The sequence below is a fragment of the Sus scrofa genome, chromosome 1 (assembly GCF_054392235.1).
Source record: "Sus scrofa isolate SSC_HxYL_T2T_F1_AM1 chromosome 1, Sscrofa_HxYL_maternal_Yorkshire_Landrace_v2.0, whole genome shotgun sequence".
Lineage (NCBI taxonomy): Eukaryota > Metazoa > Chordata > Mammalia > Artiodactyla > Suidae > Sus > Sus scrofa.
The window spans coordinates 132245672-132270598 of NC_139383.1; the positions used below are offsets into that span (position 1 = coordinate 132245672).

Here is a 24927-nt window from a genome sequence, read left to right on the forward strand (position 1 = left end):
CCCGCAGCCGTAGATCTGATTAGACCCCTAGTCTGGGAACCTCCATGTGCCACAGGTGCGGCCCTCAAAAGACCAAAAAAAAAAAAAAAAAAAAAACAGAAAAACAATTACACAAATAGAGATGTAATATATTTCCTTTGACTAGAATAAAATCTAAATTTTAGAGTAACAGTGTCTTGTGAATATAGAGCAGAAAGGGACTTTAGAAAACATCAAATTCAAATTTAATCTTTATTAGCATAATTACAAAAGAAAAAAAAGACTGAGAAGTTGATGATTTGATCATATAAGTTTGTTCTCCTGACTCCCAGTCCTAGGTACTTGATCTAGTAAAAGAGGTGGTCCTGCCAGATGATGATTTTATATTTAACTTCAGATCCAATTATGTAAGGTCATAATTTTTAGTTTAATATTTAATAACTGGTCATGAAAATGACTTCTTGAATATTTTGTCTATTTAGGAAGACATTTGCTGTCATTTGAAGGACCAGGTTAAGCAACTGGAAAGGAATCAAGAAGCAACCAAATTAGAGAAGACGGAGATCATTAACAGATTGACGAGAAGCCTGGAGGAGAGTCAGAAGCAGTGTGCCAATCTGTTGCACTCAGGTGAATGTTGGTGTGGGTGATGCCCCCCAGAAGGCTTGTAGAAGATGCAGAGAGAACACTGTAGGATCCATGAGTTACCATGGTGTTTTAGGGCTGCAACTGCAGCATATGGAAGTTCCCAGGCTAGGGGTTGAATTGGAGTTATAGCCGCTGGCCTATGCCACGGCCACAGCAATGTGGGATCTGAGCTGCATTTGCAACCTGCATCACAGCTTACGGCAATGCCAGATCCTTAACCCACTGAGCAGGGCCAGGGATCAAACCCGTGTGTTCATGGATACTAGTCAGATTTGTTTCTGCTGCACCACAGTGGGAACTCCAGAGATAATTATTATTAATGTTTGAATATATCTCCTTCAATGCATTGTTCAAGTAAAATAAACATGTACATATAGACAGTTTCTCTGCTTCTGTACATAGGGCACTTTTGAAAACAAAGCTGAAGGTGCAAAAACTGAACAATAAAATATGTTACAAGGTAGGTCTTATCCCTGAAAGCTAAAAATGATTATGAAATCCCATTATATTTTGCTTTTTAGAATCAATCTTTGATCATATAGTTCTATCCTTTTGTGTAACTTCTATAATTTTTCTTTTCCTCTCTTAGTGAAATAGCCACTTACCCGGTCAGTTGAAGCCAGTGAGTTACATTTTTGTCATGCTTAAAGTTTTCTGTATGTTCTCCATGGTATTAAGTTTGAGCCATATGCTTCCTATCAGTTTTAGCAGTAGTTTCCTTATTTAATAGAGTGATATAGGGTAAAATGTAATAAAATAATCAAATGTTGACACAAACATTACTCTACAGACAGAACTGCCTGGTTTGCTGGTAAGTAGTTCACACTGAAAATAGTTCTATGGTTATTCATCAACTGCTAGATGAAAGTCAGACTTTGGCATATGAAATCATTTCAGACTATCGATACAGTGTATAAAATGGGTTATTCAAATGTTGAAAAGATTGTGTGTGTCTGTTGGTGGGGGCAACATTTGCATCATTCTCCATTTAGATCCCACCTCTCTGTTGAGTTTTGTACCCTTTTGTTTCACATGGCATTATTTACTGAGCCTTTTTCCTTGCCATGAAAGCCTCTGAAAATATGATTTTCTTTAGTTGCATAATATGCTGTCCTTACTTTGCTTAACCATTTCCCAGATGCTCATTTTCTTTTGAGGAAACCCAATAAAATCCTTTTGAAATGGGAGCCTTTTAACCATTTAAAATATTAGGTTACTAGAGTTGCAAAAGTACAATGCTAATGTGCTTCTTTCACATGTGGAGATGGGGGTGGTAGAAATGAAAGCATTCAGAAAGAAGCTAAAGGCAGCAAGATGTAGTTTTCTTATTAGAGGGTAGAAATAGGTTCCAAAGAATTTTTGCTTTGGCTTTTTGTGAGCTGGAATGCTCTGTCCTATTGAAGGACTGATGGACTGTTACAGTCTGTAAACGTGGCTGATTTGATTTATTGCAAGGTCATAGTAGCCGTGTCTGCAGCTTCTCAAGGAAGCCATACTAAATCTAGGATATGTCTGCACCAGACCTATACTTTCTGGGTCCCACTTAGTATATATTCCTTTTTGCTCCTAAAAAGAGAGTTAAATGGTTTAACTGTACTGTATAGCACAGGGAACTATATCCAGTCTCTTGGGATAGAACATGGTGGAAGATAGTATGAGAAAAAGAATATATATATATACACATACACACACATACATATATACATATACATACATACACACACATATACATATATATATATACACACATACATACACACATACACATACATATATATATGTATTACTGGGTCCCCTTGCTGTACAGCAGAAATGGATACAACATTGTAAATCAACTGTACTTGAATTAAAAAATCTGCAAAACAAAAAGATAGTAAAGCAGAACCCCATTTTCTGTGGCCTTGGTGGAGTCACGTTCTTCACTGCATCCTAGGAACTCTGTCCTTTACATTGAGTGTATTCTGTGATTTTTTTCTCCCATAGGCTCTGTACAGGAGGTGGCTCAGCTCCAGCTCCAGCTTCACCAAGCACACAAGGCTCATGTTATGAGTGAAAACATGAACAAGGCTTTGCAAGTGAGTGTTGCCACTTGGAAGAGACCCCGTGGGTAACTGAATGTAGGCAGTGGTCACATTGCCTTCCAGCACCTTGGAGTTCTCTGTGTAAAAGAGGTGGCTGGGCCATTCTCAATCCAGCCCCTGTGAGTCATTCACAATGTCACCCACACAGCTGGGTAGTGTCAAATGGCAGAGCCAGTGCTGGGCCCCCTTCTCCACATGGCACATCCTTTCATCTCTGGGAGTGCCCCAGAGATAAGTTTATCCACAGGTGTGGAAAACCTATGATTCTGTTGCAACTCTCTTGCTTCCTTGTCTAGGGCCACTTAAGTTTTCCACTGGAGGAAGGGGTCCAGTATGCCCTCCACTGGAGAGGGGTATCTTCCCCTTTCCCCAGTGGCAGACTAAACGGCAGCATCTTGTTGGCAAACCAGTCTACTTTGCCCTCTACCCTAGCAAGACAGAGTGTGCTGCCACCAGCTTCAGCTCAGGGAGGCTTTTTATGGCAGACAAAATATAAGTGAGGGAGCTGTGAGAGAAGCTGCTTATACCTGCTTTCCCATTCGTTTATTCACTTGTTCATTCAGTTGACTTGAAAACCTGCTATGTGCCAGCCTTTGTATTTTTAATATATGCTAAACATATATCTGAAGAAGCATTTCTTCCTTTTGTTGATCACTAAGATGAATCTTGAAGACTAAAATGACTGATTGTTTCTTATAAAAAACAATGAAAGTAAATTTATTTAATTTTGTGTTTTTTAGGAAGAATTAAAAGAACTAAAAGATGAAATTTCTCTTTATGAATCTGCTGCAAAACTAGGAATACTTCCAAGTGACTCTGAAGGAGAATTAAATATAGAACTCACTGAATCGTATATGGATTTGGGTATTAAAAAAGCCAACTGGAAAAAATCCAAAGTTAAGAGGTATAGAGCAAATACTTCACTATAGAATAATTTACATTAATAATATTGGTACTTCATGATAAGTGGCACCAGGCATGAACAGATGCGCTGCCTATGGGTTCTTGAATGTGGGACAGTGTATTTTAGTAATTTCTAATGAAGTGTAAATGTCTGAAATCAAAATGAACAGAAACTATAAGTATTGATATTGTATTGTCTCAATACCAGTAGGGCACCTCAGTTTCAATAAGGTAAAAATGATTTAGTTAAAATATATAAATTTTATGAGTTCGCATTGTGGCACAGTGGAAACGAATCTGACTAGGAACCATGAGGCTGCGGGTTTGATCCCTGGCCTCTCTCAGTGAGTTAAATATCTGGCGTTGCTGTGAGCTGTGATGTAGTTTGCATACGTAGCTCGAATCTGGTGTTGCTATGGCTGTGGTGTAGGCCAGCAGCTGCAGCTCTGATTCAACCCCTTGCCTGGGAACCACTGTATGCTGTGGGTACGGCCCTAAAAAATTCTACAACTTAAAATTATGTGTCTGTTATTAAGGTGGGGGCAAGTAAGTAGTGATGGTGTATGAGAAAATGAGCATTAATTTTTTGGAGGGATCTTACTGTGACCTTACTTTTCAAATAGCAATTCTGGGGAGTTCTGTTGTGGCTCAGGGGAAATAAACCTGACTAGTATCCATGAGGATGCAGGTTCGATCCCTGGCCTTGTTCAGTGGGTTTAGGATCTGGTGTTGCTGTGAACTGTAGTGTAGGTCACAGATGTGGCTCGGATCCTGAGAGTCTGTGGTTGTGGCTTAGGCCAGCAGCTGCAGCTCTGATTTGACCCTAGCCTGAAAACTTCCATATGCCGAGGATGGGACCCTAAAAAGACCCCCCCCCCCAAAAAAAAGGGTTTCTGTCTTATTTGCTTAACACAGATATTTTTAGCAATTGCATGGGAAGAAGTGCTTTATTGTCCCTTACAGGGACTGATGGGAGAGAGGTGGTCATGGTGGAAGATGGAGCACATTTAAATATCATTCAAAGATGAACAAAGGAAAGGATATATGGTTTGAGGCACTTGCGTTTTGGAAGGAGCTGTGCAAGTCGCTGGGAGTGGAGTATATAAAAGATGAAATAGACATGCTCCCTTCCCACAAGGAGTTTATATTTTATCTGATGGAGAGAGGGAGACACACTCGTAAGCTAAGTATTAAATATTATGCTTGATGAACAAAGGGGCATTTAGCCATTTCTTCTACTGGCCTAGGATAAGGATGAAAGATGGGATATTTGGAAGAGATTGCATTCAGGCTAAGGAAGACCTTTCTTTAATGCATTCTTTTTTTTTTTTTTTTTTTTTTTTTTTTTTTTTTTTTTTTTAGGGCTGCACCCATAGCATATTGAAGTTCCCAGGCTAGGAGTCTAATTGGAGCTACACCTGCTGGCCTATACCACAGCAACGCAAGATCTGAGCTGCAACTGCAACCTGTACCACAGCTCACAGCAACGCCAAACCCCTGACCCACTGAGTGAGGTCAGAGATTGAACCCACATCCTCATGGATACTAGTTGGATTCATTTCTGCTGTGCCACAACGGGGTTGATTTCATTCTTTTTATTTTTTTCCTTTTTATTTATTTATTATTATTATTTTTTAAATTCTCTGTGAGATTTTTTTTTATCATTTATTTATATAAATATTTTTCCTATTGTACAGCATGGTGACCCAGTTATACATACATGTATACATTCTTTTTTCTCACATTAAATATTCCATCGTAAGTGACTAGACAGTGAAAATACTGAAGGAATTAGGAGAGGATATGAACAGTAATGCAGATTCCCTCAGAAAGGAACTAGAAAATATAAGGAGGAGCCAAGAAAAACTAGAAAATTCATTTCATTCTCGAATGAAACCACCACCATCCGGTTTAGAGTTTAAGACTGAGTTTACCATCATTGATATTTAGTGAGAGTGTTTACTACATGTTGTGTTTTCAGGTTTCATGCAACTAAATGCAAATATATAAATCTGAAGGCTTTGTTCCACAATAAGTTTTAGAACTTATGTATTTTAGCACTGTGATTCCATTTTCAAAACAGTAGAATCAGAGGCAGTAAATCTCCATCAGATGATCCTGTGGAGTAAGATGTTAACAGTGTTGGTTGAGTAACGTTCCATTTATTTGGAGGTCCGTCTTTAGGGACTCTCATCTCAACAGATCACAACTGCAATCCAGAAAGAAGCCAAGGAGCAAATAGCAGAGCTAGAGTATATGATGTATTTACTAGGAGCCACCTTGGGGCTCTTCTCTAGGGCCATATTGACTTAGATTTGTTGGTACCCCATGAGTTGCCTGATTCACTAACTGACCACAGAGTAACTGGGTCAGGGAGCTGGAGAGACGCTACCAGGGCTTCAGCCAGACAGCTCAGCCTCAGCAAGGAGGGAACTGCAGCAGCCCATGGTGCTGGAGCTGCCAGGAACCAGGGCAAGTAGCTTCACAAATGGAGCCATGTTCTGATCCACATCAGAACGTCCATAATCATGATCCTGAGCTGTTGGAGAAAGCCTTTAGCTTTGATTAGTTAATTAAAACAAAAGAGGGTGACCGCACTTTAAACAGATTTACATAAAACTTTCAAGTTAAAATGTGGTCATCTGGAAAATTTACTGCTGTGAATGCCTCATTTCCAATTAATTCTAAGGGGTTAGTGGAAAGAGCACAGTCTTTAGATCCAGATTTGTTTTGAGTCATAGCTTTGCCATTTATTACTAACCTTATGACCTTGGGCAAGTTTTTTGACTTTGCTGAGCCTGTTTTCTTATCAGGTTTTTCTAGAAGAATATCCCTTGGGGGTTAAAACAAGAATTAAAATATATAAAGAACATAAAGGGCCTAATGTAATAAGTTCTAGTGCATATTAGGCACTTATTACAACAATTACTTAAAAGATGCTTGGTTAAAATATACCAATTATCAGATTTCATATTAACCAACCTTTTTTGATTTGTCATGTATTTTATAAAAAGTTTTGATCCTCATTTAAATCTTTAGGAAAACATTGGATCCATATTACCATTTTAGAGATGGGCAAACCAGGGCTCAAAGAGCTGAACTCCTGAGCCCAAGAAGACAGAGCCTTAGCAGCAGAACCAGTACTTGAAGCCTAAACTTGACTGTCCTGTAAATGTGTTGGTTCATATTTACAGGACGGTCAAGCCTTTTTTGCTTTAAACTTCATTCTTCTTTATAGCTTTTATTTTAGGGGATTAAAGATTTAGATCCTACCAAAAAAGATTTCTCTCCAGCATATTACTTCATTTTAATTTGTGCTATAATTAGTCTGGGGATTGGGTAAATAATACGTGTATATACATACAGGTTTATCTTTTCAAGCAGACTTACTTCATTATGATATTTACTAAAATGTATTTACTTCTTCACCCTTTTTATTCAAAAAGCATTCATAACCAAAATCCTGCAGTAATTTAAAGCACATTCCTATAGATAATAAACTTGAGACATCATGTCATTATCACAGGAAAAGGAATGCCAGCCACATTGAACTGGGGAAAGTGGGGAATAGCTAAGGCACGTGGGAGGGTAGTCACTGAGGCTCAGTAAGGAGATGGTCAGTAAAATGCAGGATAAGTGAAGAAAAATTAGTTATAATCACCCCACCAGCACTTTAATGGATAAGAATGCAGCTTTGAGGAAAAAGTAAAAATACTTATTCTTAGTTCAAAGTGAGAGGAGATATAGGAGAGATTAGGTTTGTACCTTGCCTCTGCTGGCCTGTGGTTCTTAGAACAAAAGGAAGCAGTACTTTCCCAGTGTGGAGAATTTTAGTTCTTTGTTTACTTGAGCTGCTTTCAAATCACTGACCCAAATACTAGCAGCTCCAAGCTTTTATTCCCGACTACCACCTCCCTCAAGCTACTGCCTAGTAAATTTGAGGGGTTTAGCCATAGTGTCCTATTTCATAGTCATGGAATTCGAGTAGCTAAATCTGCATGCAGCCTGCAGACAGCTTCCCCTCTCCCTTATTATAGTTGGCTGCGAAGCTCAAATAATAAACATTTAACAAGTGGAATGCCTTCTCCCTTTGGTCTTCTCAGCAGGCTTCATACGGGACTACAGTTTATTTGGATTGAGGGGAACCAGCCTCCACAGGGCTCACTAGTGAGCTTAATTCGGGACTGGTCAATACTGCTGGCTTTTCCCTTTTGGGAAAGAAGAGAAAATTATTTTAGCAAGCACTTTCTCTGCTCTCTGACTTGGCTCCCTCCAGGGAGTACATGATGTGCTATTTCAGTGGTCAGCATTTAGTAAGAAAAGAAATTTGGGATGCATAATTTTTTAACTGCTGAAAGTTAGTTCACCCTATCTTACAGCACAGGAAGATGTGTTGCAACATATTTTATATTTCTTATATAATTACATTTATATCATATAAGTAGAAGTGGTTTAAGTTGTGAGATCCACACATATAAATATATTTATGCTATTATATACTATACATACAAAAGTTGTGTATATTGATAAATATGTAATGTATTGCCAGGAGCTCCTTTTATAATATTGGAAAAACCCTAATATTTTTTTCACCTCTGCATATGTGTATGTATGTATACACACAATATATGTGTGTGTGTGTGTGTGTGTGCATAAAATATTTTAACATTTCATTTGGAGTCATCTAAAACTGAAAAACTAAAGAAATAGGAACTCAAATACTATTCTTTCTTTTTTTAGACAGAAGCTTTAGTTTTTTATAACCATTTTAGATTTACAGAAAAATTAATATAGTGCAAAGAATACTACACACACATTTTCCCTCTTAATATTTTACAACAGCATGGTACCTTTGTTATAACTCTTGAACTAATACTGGTAAAAGTTATTATTAACCAAGGTCCATAGTTTATTTTGATGTCCTTAGTTTTTACCTGATGTACTCTTTCTGTTCTGGATTGCATCCAGGATACCTCCTTACATTTAGAAGCTATTGTTCCTTGGGTTCCTCTTGACTTTCCATTTATTCTTATTTATTTATTTATTTATTTATTAGTCCTTTGTTTTTGAGGCAGCAAGCGGATTTTCAACAGCTGGCGTGGGGGGTCGGTGCCCCCCAACCTTTCACATCGATTAAAGATCAACTGTATTTCAAATACCATAAAATTCACACAGTTCAGTGTGTTCAGTATACTCCTAGGGCTGTGCATCCCTCACCACAACCTAGTTTTAGAACATTTCAGCATCCCCCAAAAGAAACCCGGTAACTATTACCAGTCATTTCCCATTATCCCTTCCTGTCCTCGCAGGACCAGGCAAACACTAATCTACTTTTTCTCTCTCTGCCTGTTCTGTACATTTCGCAGAAATGGATTCATATAGTATGTAATCTTTTATGATCAGCTATAATATGTAATCTTTTATGATTGGTTTCTTTCACTTAGCATACTTCTTTCAAGTTTCATCCATGCAGGATATATAAATACTTTAGTCCATTTTATAGCCAAATAATATTCCATTGTATGAATATACCACATTTTCCTTACTTATTTATCAGCTGATGGACATTTATTTAGATTGTTTCTACTTTGGGACTATTATGAATAATGCTGCAAATTTTCGAGTGGACATATATTTTTAATTCCCTTAGATATATATCTAGGAGTGGGATTGCTGGTTCATATGGTATCTCTGTTCAGCATTAAAAGAAACAAAACAAAATGGTCAAACAGTCCCCCAAAGTGGCTACACCCTTTTACATTATCACCAGCAACAAATGAGTGTTTAAGTTTCTTCATATCCTCATCAACACTTATTACCAGATTTCTGTTTAAAAAATTATAGTTTCCTGGTGGGTTTGGAATGATTTCTAATTGTGGTTTTGATTTGCTAATGAAGTGGCTTTTACTTGATGGCTAATTATGTTGAACATATTTTCACGTGTTTTTGGCCATTTGCATGTTTTCTTTGGAGAAATGTCTGTTCACATCTTTTGCCCATTTAAAAATTGGCTTGTCTTTTTATCACTTAGTTTTTAAAAGCTTTTTATGTATTCAAATATAAGTCCCTTGTCAGATATATGATCTGCATATATTTTCTTCTATTCAGTGGGTTGTCTTTACACTTTCTTGGTAGCATCCTTTGAAACACAGAGTTTTTAATTTTATGAAGTCCAATTTACATATTTTTCCTTTGGTTGCTTGTACTTTTGATATATAAGAAACCATTCTCTAATCCAGGGTTCTGAAGATTTATACCTGTGTTTTCTTCTTAGAGTTTTATCACTTATGTTAGGTCTTGAGATCCATTTTGAGTTATTTTTTGCCTGTGGTATGAGGTGGGGTTCTAGCTTTATTCTTTTGCCTGTGTATTCATTTGTTCCATACCATTGGTTGAAAAGACTCTTCTTCAATAATTTGGGCACCCTTGTCAAAAATCAGATGACTATAAATATGATAGTTTATTTCTGGGTCTCAGTTTTATTCCAGTGCCCTATATGTCCTTAGGCCAGTACCACACTGCCTAGATTGCTATATCTTTGTCATAATTTTTGAAATTGGAAAGTGTGAGTCTTGCGATTTTGTTCTTTGAGATTTCTTTGGCTAATTTCGGTCTCTTGCATTTCCATGTGAATTTTAGGATCAGTCTGTCACTTTCTGCAAAGAAACCCGCAGAAGTTTTGATAGTGGTTGCATGGATTCTGTAGAAGAGTTTGAAAGAATATTTCCATCCTAACAATATTGTGTTTTGATCCCTGAACACAAGATGTTTTTCTATTTATTTAGGTCTTCTTTCATTTCTTTCAGTGTACTAGTCATGGGTTTTGATAATTTTGTGGTTTTCATGTACTCGTCATATAGTTTTGTTAAACTTAATTCCTAAGTATTTTATTCTCTTCACTATTCTTTTTGCTGGATTGTTTTCTTAATTTTATTTTAAGGTGGTTCACTACTGCTATGTAGAAATATAATTGATTTTGTATTGATTTTTATATCCTGCCACACTGCTGAACTTGTTAGTTCAAATAGTTTTTTAGTGTATTCCTTTGGATATTTTATTTTATTTTGTTTGCTTTTTAGGGCTGCATCCACAGCATATAGAGGTTCCCAGGCTAGAGGTCAAATCAGAGCTGCAGCCACTGGCCTACACCACAGTCACAGCAACTCTGGACCGAGCCTCGTCTCTGAGCTACATCACAACTCACAGCAGTGCTGGATCTTTAACCTACTGAGCAAGGCCAGAGATCGAATCTGCAACCTCATGGTTACTACTCAGATTTGTTTCCATTGTTCCACAATGGGAACTCCTTTTTTTTTTTTTTGGATTTTTTATATTCAACGTTATGTCATCTGAAAATAGAGATAGTTTTACTTCTTTCCTTCTAATCTGGATGTCTTTTATTTCTCTTTCTTGACTGATGGCTCTAGCTAGAATTTCTAGTACAATATTGAATAGAAGGGGCAAGAGCAGACATCTTTGTCTTGCTCCTGACTTTATAGGGAAGTGTTCAGTCATTCTCCATTAAGAATGAATTCTAGATATGGGTTTTTCATAGATAAAGATGTTCTTTAGATTTTTTTCTGCTATCATTTTGTTTGTGAGATTTATGTTGTAGCATGTAGCTGTAGCTCATTTATGTATATATGTAAATATGTGTGTGTTTGTGTGTGTGTGTATTTTTGTTTGAATCTTCCACAGTTTATTTTCCATTCTCCTGTCCATAGATTCTTAATATTATTTCCTGGTACAAGGTATGTACATTTCTGTTGGGTATATACTTAGAAGTTAAATTGCTTGTAGTACTTGTGTTTCAACTTTGATAATGCCAAATTATTTTCCAAAGTAAAAAATTATGCCACTTTACATCCCCAGCAAGTGGATGAAAGTCATAGTTTCTCTGTCTTCTTGCTAACACTTGATAATGTCAGTCTCTTACTTTATTTATCTTTTATAGGGCTGCACCTGAGGCATATGGAAGTTCCTGGGCTAGGGGTCAAATTGGAGCTGCAGCTACCAGCCTATGCCACAGCCACAGCAACTCGGGATCTGCACATATCTGTGACCTATAGCACAGCTCACAGCAACGCTGGATCCTAAACCTACTGAGCAGGGCCAGGGATTGAACCCGTGTCCTTATGGATACTATTCGGGTTTGTTACTGCTGAGCCACAACAGGAACTCGCAGTCTTTAATTTTAGCCATTTAATGTAATAATATAGTGATACTGTATTATGGTTTTTATTTGCATTATCTCCAATTATTAATAAGATTGCGTTCCATTAAAAAATGTCTAATGTGTGGTGTGGGTGTGTGTGTATCTGTGTGTATGAAAAACTTGTTCATGTCTCAGTTTTTACATGATTTTATGTGTCTGCATGTGTTCTGTTGTTTTATAGGTTTTTTTTTTTTAATATCTGTTCTAGATATGAACTCTTTGGTGGTTTTCTGTGTTGTGAATATCCTCTCACTTTGTGGCTTGCCTTTTTAATCTTTTAATATGTATATCTTGATGAATGGAAGTTTTTAAACTTTAATTTAGTCAAATTTATCCAGCTTCATTGTTAATGCTTTTTATAGTCCCTCTAAGAAACCTTTCCTTACTTCAAGGTCATGAAGCTCTTTTCTTATGCTGCCTTCTAAAAGCTTTATTGTTTTGCCTTATACTTAGTTTTATCATCTGTCTGGAATTGCTGTTCTTATTAGGGTTTTGTTGATTATTCTTGCTCATTTACACTTCAAAATGAACTTTATAATTAAGCTTTTCTGCTCTAGGAAAAGAATCCTGATAATATTTTTACTAGGATCACATTAAGCATATGCATTAGCCCAGGGAGAATGGATATCTTTTGAATGGTGAATTTGCTTATTCAAGAATATAGCATGCCTTTTCATTTGCTTAAATCTGTTTTTTCTTCCAAGAGTGTTCTGAAGTTTTTTTACATTTGGATTTTGCACAATTCTTGTTAAATTGATGCCTAGATATTTTATTTTGTGATAGTAGGATATTCTTTTCCCTTATTTTTCCTGAGTATTGTTTGTATATATGATTTTGTGTTAAAACCTGTTGCCTTCTATTTCTCGTACTGTTTGCAGTAGTTTTTCCATTAGATTTGAGTGTTTTTTTTTTTTTTTTGCATATAATTATATCATCTGCTAATGGAGATATTTTACTTCTTCCTTTCCACTTATGCTTCAAGTTGCTTTCTTTTTATGGTTACATTAGAGTTCCTCTATTTTATTTAGATATCAATTATATAAATGCTATTTTCCAAAGTGGTTTACCATTTTGCATTTCCAGAAGCAATGTCTGAGAGTTTCAGTTGTACTCTGTTAAAACTTTTTTTTTGCTTTTTCAGAGCTACACCTGTGGCATTTGGAAGTTCCCAAGCTAGGGGTTGAATCAGACTGCAGCTGCTGTCCACAGCCTCAGCAACACCAGATCCTTAACCCACTAAGCAAGGCCAGGGATTGAACCCGCATCCTCATGGATATTAGTTGGGTTCATAAACTGCTAAGCCACAACAGGAACTCCATGTCTTTGTTAAAACTTGATTTTGTCAATCTTTTAAAATTTGAGCACTTCTAGTGTGTGTGCACTGATAGCTCATTGTGGTTTTAATTTGTATTTCCTTAAGGATAATAATGTTAAGCATCCTTTGATGTGCTTTGCTTTCTTTTTTTCTTGTTTGCTTATTTGCCATTTGTGTATGTGGTTTTTTTTGGGGGGGTCCTTAAAAATGTTTTTTTTTTTTCAATTTTTTGTTATTATTTTTTTAATAGTTATTTCCTCAATACAATTTTTTTCTACTGTGTAGCATAGTGACCCAGTTACACATACATATACACATTCTATTTTCACACATTATCATTCTCCATCATAAGTGACTAGATGGAGAGCACAGTTCCCAGTGCTACACAGCAGGATCTCATTGCTAATCCATTCCAAAGGCAATAGTTTATATCTGTTAACCCCAAGCTCCCCAACCACCCCACTCCCTTCCCCTCCCCCTTGGCAACCACAAGTCTATTCTCCAAGTCTATGATTTTCTTTTCTGTGGAAAGGTTCATTTGTGCCTTATATTAGATTCCAGATATAAGTGATAACATACGGTATTTGTCTTTCTCTTTCTGACTTACTTCACTCAGTATGAGAGTTTCTAGTTCCATCCATGTTGCTGCAAGTGGCATTATTTTGTTCTTTTTATGGCTGAGTAGTATTCCATTGTGATTATATACCACATCTTCCTAATCCAATCATCTGTTGATGGACATTTGGGTTGTTTCCATGTCTTGGCTATTGTGAATAGAGCTGCAATTAACACGCGGGTGCATGTGTCTTTTTTTTTTTTTTTTTTTGTCTTTTTTGCCATTTCTTGCTCCATATGCTCCCACGGCATATGGAGGTTCCCAGGCTAGGAGTCCAATCGGAGCTGCAGCCACCAGCCTATGCCAGAGCCACAGCAATGCGGGATCCGAGCAGCGTCTGCAACCTACACCACAGTTCACGGCAACGCCGGATCGTTAACCCACTGAGCAAGGCCAGGGATCGAACCCACAACCTCATGGTTCCTAATCGGATTCGTTAACCACTGTGCCACGATGGGAACTCTGCATGTGCCTTTTTTAAGGAAAGTTTTGTCCAGATATATGCCCAAGAGTGGGATTGCTGGGTCATATGGTAGTTCTATGTATAGATTTCTAAGGTATCTCCATACTGTTCTCCATAGTGGTTGTACCAGCTTATATTCCCACCAAGAGTGCAGGAGGGTTCCCTTTTCTCCACACCCTCTCCAAGCTGAAAGCCTTCCCACTAAAATCTGGAATAAGACAGGGATGCCCACTCTCACCACTGTTATTCAGCATAGTACTGGAAGTCCTAGCCACAGCAATCAGACAAACAAAAGAAATAAAAGGCATCCAACTAGGAAGAGAAGAGGTAAAACTGTCACTGTAAGCAGATGACGTGATACTATATATAGAAAAACCATAAGGACTCAACCCAAAAACTACTTGAACTGATCAACAAATTCAGCAAAGTAGCAGGATATAAGATTAACATTCAGAAGCAAGTCGCATTTCTGTATACTAACAATGAAATATTAGAAAAGGAATACTAAAATATAGTACCTTTTAAAATTGTACCCCAAAAAATCAATTACCTGGAAATATACCTGACCAAGGAGGTAAAGGACTTATATGCCAAAAACTATAAAACATTAATCAAGGAAATTAAATAAGATGTAAAGAAATGGAAAGATATTCTGTGCTCCTGGGTTGGAAAAATTAATATTGTAAAAATGGCCATACTACCCAAAGCAATCTACAGATTTAATGCAATCTCCATCAAATTACCCATGACATTTCTCACAGAACTAGAACAAACAATCCAAAAAAGTATATGGAACCATAAAAGACCCAGAATTACCAAAGCAATCCTGAGGAACACAAACCAAGCAGGAGCCATAACTCTCCCAGACTTCAGGCAATATTAAAAAGCCACAGTCGTCAAGACAGTGTGGTACTGGTACCAAAACAGACATATAGACCAATGGAACAGAATAGAGAACCCAGAAATAAACCCAGACACCTGTGGTCAATTAATCTTTGTCAAAGGAGGCAAGAAAATAAAATGGGAAAAAGGTGGTCTTTTCAGCAAGCGGTTGCTGGGAAACCTGGACAGCTGCATGCAAATCAATGAAGCTAGAACACACCCTCACATCATGCAAGAAAATAAACTCAAAATGGCTTAGAGACTTAAACATAAGACAAGAAACCATCAAACTCCTAGAAGAGAACATAGGCAAAACATTCTCTGACATCAGCCTTACGAATATTTTTTCAGGTCAGTCTCCCAAAGCAACAGAAATAAGAGCAAAAATAAACCAACGGGACCTAATCAAACTGACAAGTTTTGCATAGCAAAGAAAACCAAAAAGAAAACAAAAAGACAACTTACAGAATGGGAGAAAATAGTTTCAAATGATGCAACTGACAAGGGCTTAATCCCTAGAATATATAAGCAATTTATACAACTTAACAGCAAAAAAGCCAACAACCCAGTTGAAAGATGGGCAAAAGACCTGATTAGACATTTTTCCAAGGAAGATGTACAGATGGCCAACAAGCACATGAAAAAATGCTCAACATCACTGATTATTAGTGAAATGCAAATCAAAACAACCACGAGATACCACCTCACACCAGTCAGAATGGCCATCATTAATAAGTCCACAAATAACAAATGCTCTTCGGTTTTTATATATTTCAGGATACAAGCCCTTTGTCTGATACAGCTTGTGAATATTTCCTTCCACACTCTGGTTTATCTTATGATTTTCTTAATGATATCCATTTGAAGAGCAAAAGTTCAAGTTTTTATTAATTCAGATGTATCACTTGTCTCATTTATGGTTCATGGTTTTTATTATCATAACTAAAAATTTTTCTGTTATGGCTTTAGATTGATGTTCATTTTTTTCATTCCATTATCCATTTGCTCTAATCCGATTTGTCATAAAACCTTTTCTTAACCCAAGTGAATTGCCTTGATATCTTTGTTGATAATCAGTTGATGCGAGCCTATTTCTATATTCTCCATTCTGTTCCAATTACCTTTTGGTAGTAACAGTCTTAATACTGTAACTTTATAGTCTTGAAATGAGTTGGACAAGGCCTTCAACTTTGTTTTCAGAATGGTTTTAACTCGTTTAAGTCCTTTGCATTTCAAAATAAACTTTACTATTAGCTTGTGAATTTCTACAAAAAATGTCCTCTGGAATTTTAATTTGAAGTGTATTGAATCCTTAGATCAATTTTGGGAGAATTGACATCTTAAGAAGTTATTATTTGTTATTTACACCTCTATAAAGCTGGGGGTAATACATTGAGTCTTCTACTTTCTGAACCTGCATGCTATACTTCCCTTTATTTAGGCTTTCTTTATTTTCTCTCAGTAATATTACTGGTTTTCAGTGTACAGATTTCCCATTGGTAAATATTATTTCCCTTCAGCTGAAGAATTTCCTTTACCACTTCTTCCAGAGCATGTCTGTTGGCAAAAAAGTTTTGGTTTCCTTATATGAGCACCCCCTTTTATTTGATGATTGTAGAATTCTGGATCAACTGTTCTTTTATTTGAGAACTTTAAAGATATGCTCTTCCACTGTCTCTAGCATTAGTGATTTCTGAAGAAAAATCTATTGTTATTTGAATCATTGTTCTGTACTTAATGTGTAGTTTTTCTTCTGCTCTTTTCAAGTTTTTTTTTTTTTAAGTTTTTGGCACTTTGATTATGATGTGTTTAAGTGTGGTTTTCTTTTAGTTTGTCCCATTTGGGGTTCACTGAGTTTTAAAAATGTAAATTTATTATGTCTTTTACCAAATTTATGAAAATGTTGAACACTATTTCTTCAAATATTTTTTCTGCCCCATCTCTTTCTCTTCTCCTCCTGGGTCTCCAGTTACACATAATGTTAAATGTTTTTATATTGTCCCACAGTTCCCTGAGACTGCTCATTTTTTTCTTTTTCTTTTTTCTGTTTTCCTAGTAGATGATTGCCATTGAACTGTTTTCAAGTCCACTCAGTCTTTCCTCTGTCATTTCTATCCTATTGAGCCTATCTAGCGAGGTTTTTTTGTTTAACTTTTAGATATTGTATTTTCAATGATAAAATTTCTACTTGGTTCTTTTAAAGTTTTTATTTCTCTGTTGAAAATTCCTATTTTTTCATTCATTTTGAGTATGTGGCCTTTACTCAAAAAGCATAGATAATAACTTTTTTTTTTTTTTTTGGCCACAGAGTACAGCAGCTTGATGGTGGGACCTCAGTTCCCAGACCAGGGATTGAACCTGGGCCATAGCAGTGAAAGCTGATAGTGCTGAGTCCTAATCACTAGACCACCAGGGAACTCCTAGCTGCTTTAACTTTTAAAAACTCTTTTGTGATAGTTCCAGTATTTGGGTTTTCCTTATTAGCTCTATATTGAATAGTTTTATATTGTAGAGTAGACATTGTGATTTTTACATTGTATAGAGACTTGTATGGGTGTTTCAAATCTCAGTTCATTTTCCCAAACCTTTGCCACACTGGTTTGAATCTCTCTTTTGTGTGCGCCTTTCAAAGGTTAGTCAGTGTGGGACGTGTGTGTATAGTTCAAATTTCAGTTAAATTCTCCAAATCTTTTCTGGTTTGAGGGTCAAAAATTTTGGTCATTATTTTTTCAAATATTTTTTTCTGTCCCCTCCCTACTCTTCTTCTGGGACTTTTTCTACATTTAGGTTAGAAAACATAACATGTGCTCTGTATTACTATCTGGTCTTCTTTCTCCATGTGCTTAAATTTGATATGTCTTTATGGATATTTTCTTCTCCATGTCCTTAAATTTGCTATGTCTTTATGGATCGTTCAACATTAAATATGTTGTTAATCTCATCCAGTATATTTTTTATTTCAGATAATTTGTCTCTGTAAGTCCAATTTGAGACATAAAGTCTTCTATTTCTCTTCTCATTGTTTTCATGTTTTTTATTTTACCTTCTTGAACATATGGAATATATTTATTCCTACTACTTCTGTCATTTCTGGATCAGTTTCTACTGATCAGTTTTTCTCCTAGTTATGGCATCATTTTCTTTCCTGCTTATTTGCAGGCTTGGTAAATTTTGATTGGACCCTGGACTTTTTTGAATTTTATGCTTTAGATATTTGATTTTATTGTATTTTTAAAAAATACTGTTGTCTTTTTTTTCTGTGATACACTTAAGTTACCTGGGAATTCATTTTATCCTTTCAAGGCTTCTTTGTAGACTTTGTTAGACCAAATTTAGAGCAGCCTTTAATCTGGGGCTAATTTAGCCTCATTACTATGGCAATATATGATGTTCTTTGAATTAGGAAGTCTTTCCACTATGATTCATTAAAATACAAAATATTCCCAGCCCTAGTCTTTTCCTGTGTTTTTTCCCCCTGGCCTTGAGCTAATTTTCTCACATGCATCCCCAGATCTCCAGAGCTCTCTTTCTGTGTAGCTACCTTTCCCACACTATTTTCCTCCTCAGATTCTAGTAATTTTGGTCTCTCCATCCTGAGTGGTGCAACTCAGTGAGATTGCTGGCCTATTTTTGGGTTCCCTTTTTCTGTTTTGTCTTTTTCTTTTTTGCCCACTCCTTGGCATGTGGAGTTCCTGGGCCAGGGATCAAATCTGAGCAGCAGTTGCCATCTACACTGCAGCTGTGGCAATTCAGGATCCTTAATCCACTGTGGGCCAGCCCAGGGATTGAACCTCAGTCCCAGAGCTCTGAAGACACCACACCCATCCCATTGTGCCACAGTAGGAACTCCTTTCTTTCTAGGCTACAGTCTGGAAACTCTCCAGGCAGAAAGCTGCAGCAAATTTAGGGCCTACTTTGTTTGTTTTCCTTTTCTCAGGGATCACTGTGCTGTGCCTGTTGTCTAATGACTAAAAAACCATCGTTTCATTTATTTGGTTTTCTCATTTTTTTTTAAGACAAGCAGATAAATGTGGTCCTTTTAATCCATTACAAAGAGGAACAGAAATACTCATTCCAAGTTAAGAATTTATTGACAAACTAAAGTTGGGATTAAATTAACATGCATTTACTTATTTATTTATTTATTTATTTCCAGTTGCTCAGATACTCCTGCAGATTTGTGTTTTAGTAAAAAAGATACAGAAATTTTTGGCTAGGAAAACTAGTGTTTAACTCTTCATTTCCCCCTTTAATTTCCTATTGTTTCTCTTGGAGTAATGAAAGACATGCATATTTAGCGTACAATTTACTGACAGTAAAAATGTCTGCTGTATTGAAGTTCCCATGGTTGAACTTCTTTCAGTGAGGCAGCAGGACTAAGCATAAGAATGTTCTTCCTATAAATAAACTTACTTCTGTTTATGGGGACATGTCAAAGACAATATTCTTGTGTATGACAGAGCTTAACATTGTTCTTGAAATACTAGTATATAGTTGAGCAGATCACAAAACGTGGTCACCACTGCACTTAGTTGCTTTTAAGGAAAGCCATGCTTGATATGTTTCTCGATTTAATCTTATATAGGATAATTTCTCCATTAGTCCTGTACAGCAAGAAGACCCAGGTGAAGAGCTTTCCAAAGATGAGGTCATTGTGAAGCTGAAAGCAGAGGTGCAGCGTTTGCTGGGTAGCAACTCTGTGAAACGTCACCTGGTGTGTCAGCTACAAAGCGATCTCAAAGACTGTCAGAAGAAAATCGAAGATCTCCAAGTGGAGAAGGATGAGAAAAGCAATGAGGTAGAGTTTGTAAAGCTGAAAAGCCATTCTTAAATGACTTAATCATAGAAAATGCTTACCATTTTCACATTTAAATTAAACCTTTGTTTTTCGGGGGTTCATTTGACTTTTTTTTTTTTTTTTCTTTTCTTTATAAGTTTGAAGAAGGAAATGCCACTTAAAGGAATATACTTTCTGTGTAGTTTTGGAATTTCATAAATGAGATGCCAACTAGGTAACATTCCTTTTCTACAAATGCTAGGGAGCGGTTTACGTAATAAGGTATCTGCATTTCCTCAAGATTGACTTGTACCAACAGTGTTCTAAAATCTAGTTAAATTCTCTGGAACGAAGTACTATAGCCTTTTGCCTGAGATTCCTGTAGCCGATATTCTTAAAACAATAGTCATTCTCTATAAAAAATAATTAAATATGTAGTAGTGATGGTACAGATGGGAAAGTCACCAAATTCAGCATGTCATTGTCCTTGAAATCCTTTATGTCCTTCAGGTAGTGTCCTTGGTTTTATAGATGAGGAACATCAAGCTGGAGGAATTTGTGGCCCTTCTGAGGTTAGAATTAGTCTTTGGGCAAACTGACCAGGGAAACTGAAACACTAGACTAAAAAATAGGTCAAAGTTATTTTTTCCAAGATCATGCTGTCAGAGATCCTTAGGGTTGCCCTCCTGTAACAGCTATCTTTTTCACCCTTCTCTATTTCTAAACCCCAACTTATCTCTATTCCCAATAGAAAGTAATCCATAAAAGATCTAGTAACTAAGAGGAAAGGGAAGGTGAAAAATGAATGGAGGGTAGTGTATTCCTTTTTCTTTGGGTTGGAAGTAATGTTTTACTTCCTACTTTAGTACTGTTTTATCTCCATTAAGCCAGGAGTTGTATTCATTAAAACAGTCCTGTTAAAGCAAAGTGTGCAAGATGTTCTCTGGTGCTTATTATCATGGAATTTTAATCATGCCTAATTTACTTTTCCAAGAATAATAGTGTGTTTTCACTGTGAAAGCTCTGCCCAGTTTGATTATTTCTTCTGAGTAACTACATTTGATGAGCACATTGATTTCAGTGTTAATAATTAAAGGAGAAAGGGGAGAATGTGCCTCCCCCCAGCACATTTAACATCTTTAAATCCAGCTGTGTTAATCAGCTCCATATGTTTCTTATAAAGGATAGGGAAGAAAATTTGTGCTAGAGTTGATTCACTTAATAAGCATTTTGGTGAGAGTGTGCTAAGTCTTAAGAGTAGGAACCTGATTTTTAGTCTGCGCCTTAGCTTGGGTATCTTGGTGCTTCCTTTGTTTTGTATTGAAACCACTAGTGGCATTTGTTGTACAGATGCACTTTCACATGTATGACAGTTGCTGGTGGCCGTTCCTTGTGTTGTGCTTCTAGCCTTTCCTCTTTTTTCTGTACTCTGTACTCTTTCCTCTTTTCTCTGTACTAGATTGAAGGGAACTATCTCATCTTTGCATACTCTTTTTGCCCAGCTAGCCTTTTGCCATAGTGATTTCTCAGCAGTCCACATTAGTTTTTTCTTGACATGTGTGACTTTAGCCCTTGATATATATGTCTGTTCAACTTGTTATACAGGAATCTCTTGAGAGTATGGTCTTGATAATTCTCTGTGTATTTGCTCAGTAGGTATATGTTGAATTACTATACATATTGACCCACTTCCTAGATGGGGAGGAGGGAAAGGAAGTAGTAATTTAGTCAATAGGTGTATTTTATTTTATTTATTTTTATATTTTATTTTCGTCTTTTTGCCTTTTCTAGGGCCACTCCCGCGGCATATGGAGGTTCCCAGGCTAGGGGTCTAATCGGAGCTGCAGCCACCAGCCTATGCCAGAGCCACAGCAACGTGGGATCCGAGCTGCGTCTGCAACCTACACCACAGCTCATGGCAATGCCGGATCTTTAACCCACTGAGCAAGGCCAGGGACCAAACCCACAACCTCATGGTTCCTAGTTGGATGCGTTAACCACTGCACCACATCGGGAACTCCAACAGGTGTATTTTAAATAAACTCAAGTTCATAGTCATCAATTAGCTGGTGGACACCTTCAAACTTTGCCTTTACCTCCTGTTTCCCACGTCTTTTCTCATGATGCTTTCTACTGAGTCTATAAACTCAGCAAGATTGGGAGGTATGTGGAAGAAAAGAAAATAACTGAGCTTAAGCCTTCTTTTTTAAGCTACTCTGTGCATGGTCTTGCGGGCTTTAGCAATGAAGGAAACAATGGCCATTCCATGAAGGAACTTAGAATATAGAACATCACTATCCAATGGAAATATAATAGTGTCACATATGTAATTTCACATTTCTAGTAGTCTCATTTAGGTAAAATAGGTGAAATTGATTTTAATATTTTACTTTAGCCAATATATACAAAATATCATCTTCTCAATATGTGATCAGTATAAAATTATTAATGAGTGTATGCTAAGTCTTTGAAATCTGGCATTTATTTTCTACTTATTGCACATTTGTATTTGGAGAAGTCACATTTCAAGCGTTCGATAACCATATGTAGGTTATTGCTACCATATTCAGTACCATGGCTCTATAAGGAGATGGACATATATAGCTTTGTGTAATAAGGATACTAGTTAGGAAGTTGTGTGAGAAGAAATAACTCACTGGACCTGGGAGTGGGGGTGGTGGTGGTTAGGTAGCCATGGTAAAGTCTCTGTGGAGGGAACGTCCAATCTCTATTCAGAAAGATGAATCCTGGGGAAAAGGTAGAAAAGGACATTTTAGCTTTGAGCAAAAGTATGTAAAGGATGTAGCATGTGAGCTAGAAGTCTATGTTACGCACTCTTTCTAGAATCTTTTTGTTTATTTATTTTTTCTCTTGTCTTTTTTTTTTTTTTCAGGCCTGCGCCCGCAGCATATGGAGGTTCCCCAGGCTAGGGGTCGAATCAGAACTGTAGCTGCCAGCCTATGCCAGAGCCACAGCAACATGGGATCCCAGGTGCATCTGCAACCTACACCACCACTCATGGCAACGCCAAATCCTTAACCCACTGGCCAGGGATCAAACCCGCAACCTCATGGTTCCTAGTCGGATTCGTTTCCACTGCGCCACAATGGGAAATCCATTTATTTATTTATTTATTTATTTATTTATTTTTTAAAATCTTTCTAGAATCTTGAATGAGGCCAAGTTCATTTAAATGTCTCAATATTGATGTTTAGGAAGAGTGATCATAGCTAGCATCAAATTCTGAGCTTAATGAAATGACACTGAACTTCTATACTTGCTACAGGGATGTTAAGAGAAAGAACACATTAATTTAAACTTCCCTGGATATCTCTTTAATGAGAACTAGGCCATCAAAATCCTCCTCTGAAGCCTTTCTATGTATTAAGGAGGGCATCAAAAATAGTTACTATGCAGTCTTATTTAGCATGATTCTTTCATGCATGTTTTAAAGGTATTGATACATTTATTGTTTTATACATACCTGGTAGCACATTTTGTATTAGTTTCTATCTTATATAGAACAATTTAAAGTTGCTACAGTCGGTTTTTTTGTTTGGTGTGGTTTGGTTTGATTTCATGTCATATGACTGTTCATAGCAGTGCTGCGTTATGACGTTTTTAGGATAATATGTGATAAAATGAGGAGTCTGCCTCCACACAGCACTATGCAGTGATCGGGGGTGGGTCAAATACTATGCTGTTCATTCCAGTTCAACAACTGTGCCATTAAGTTAAAATGTGGCCAAGGCCTTAGGAAAACCAGACTGGCTTACTAGGAGTCAGGGGCCACATCTACACTGAATTTTTTGTAAGCTTAATAAATAAAACACAGAGGCCTTTCTGTGTCTGATACGTAATAGAGATAGTTACCTTACCACAAGCTTTGGTTAAAGCCATGCTGTGATTCCAAGGGACTTAATAGACAATGTTCAGTAGCCAACTCAGAAGGGTCCTGTCTAGAATCTTTTCAGATGTAGAAATGAGGAAGAGGTTATGAGAGTTGGTATATTAAATTTGTTTCCTTAAAGATAATGTCTTCAGTATTCTAGCTTTGGAGAGAAATTTTGTTTCGACCTTCAAATGGTCCTTTTATAAACGTCTTCCTAAAAGCTTTGGGCCAACAAGTACCAAGTCTCTGCTGTGCCCACAGTGTGAGAATATGTCAAAATTAAGTGTAATAGCTATCCAGGAAGATTGTTTTTTCAGTGTATCAGTATGATGTTACTTTCATTCTCAGTAATAGAAACTTACCAGTGGAGAAGGAAGCACAAATAGATATCATCAATTTTAAAAAGTAGAGGCCAATTAAAAAGAAAAAAAGAAAGCCATTTCAATGAGTCGTTAAACTTCTTTAAAGTCTCAGTAGTGCCCCCAAGTCTAGCGAGAAGCTAACAGGGGAAGGTAGCTCTCCTCCCTTCTGTTGGAGGCAGAAGCAGTGGCTTCTGAGAAATGATGGCAGATGAAATGGAATGCCAGCAGCTGGAGCAGTCTCCTTCTGAAGGAAGTGGAGACCAAATTGGAAGACTGAGCCAAACCCTTGGCGTTCTGTCACCCCGTGTAGGAATGACATATATATACTTCCTCTCCCCCAGTGAGCAGAATAAATCTTGATACAGGATTTTTTTTTTTTTTGACCTTGCCTGCTGCGTATGGAAATTCCTGAGCTAGGGATTGAACCTGCACCACAAAAGTGACCTGAGCCACAGCAGTGACAATGCCAGATCCTTAATTCGCTGAACCATCAGGGAACTCCAGTACAGGATAGTTTTTAAACATTGAAGAGTTCAGGTAAATACAATTCCAACAGCTTAAATAGGGTAGATATTAAAAAACAAAAACAAAACTTTGATTCCTTCAATGAACAAGTAACTCACAGAAATGGAGAAAACATATAGATGGTAAGAGGAAAATGCAAAGTTATATGTATCTGGAAATGTGAAAAACAAATGAACAAGGAAGGCCTGTAAGAGGTTCTACTCTCATGGCAATATAGGAAATGCAAATGAAAGAATTGTTAGAGACCCTTTTTCCCTTTAAACACAATA

The 24927-nt window shown here is 36.9% G+C and overlaps 1 protein-coding gene across 18 annotated transcripts in view; it reads left to right on the plus strand.

Annotated features, from left to right (window-relative positions):
• The window catches only part of CEP152 (centrosomal protein 152), a 103627-nt gene that overhangs the window by 33498 nt on the left and 45202 nt on the right, over nt 1-24927 (plus strand). For all 18 annotated transcript variants that reach the window (XM_005659632.4, XM_013993032.3, XM_013993031.3 and 15 more), the window contains 4 exons: nt 462-609; nt 2611-2702; nt 3449-3612; nt 19705-19900. In XM_005659632.4, coding sequence (XP_005659689.2) covers nt 462-609; nt 2611-2702; nt 3449-3612; nt 19705-19900 — 600 coding nt within the window. The remainder of the gene's footprint in view (nt 1-461; nt 610-2610; nt 2703-3448; nt 3613-19704; nt 19901-24927) is intronic.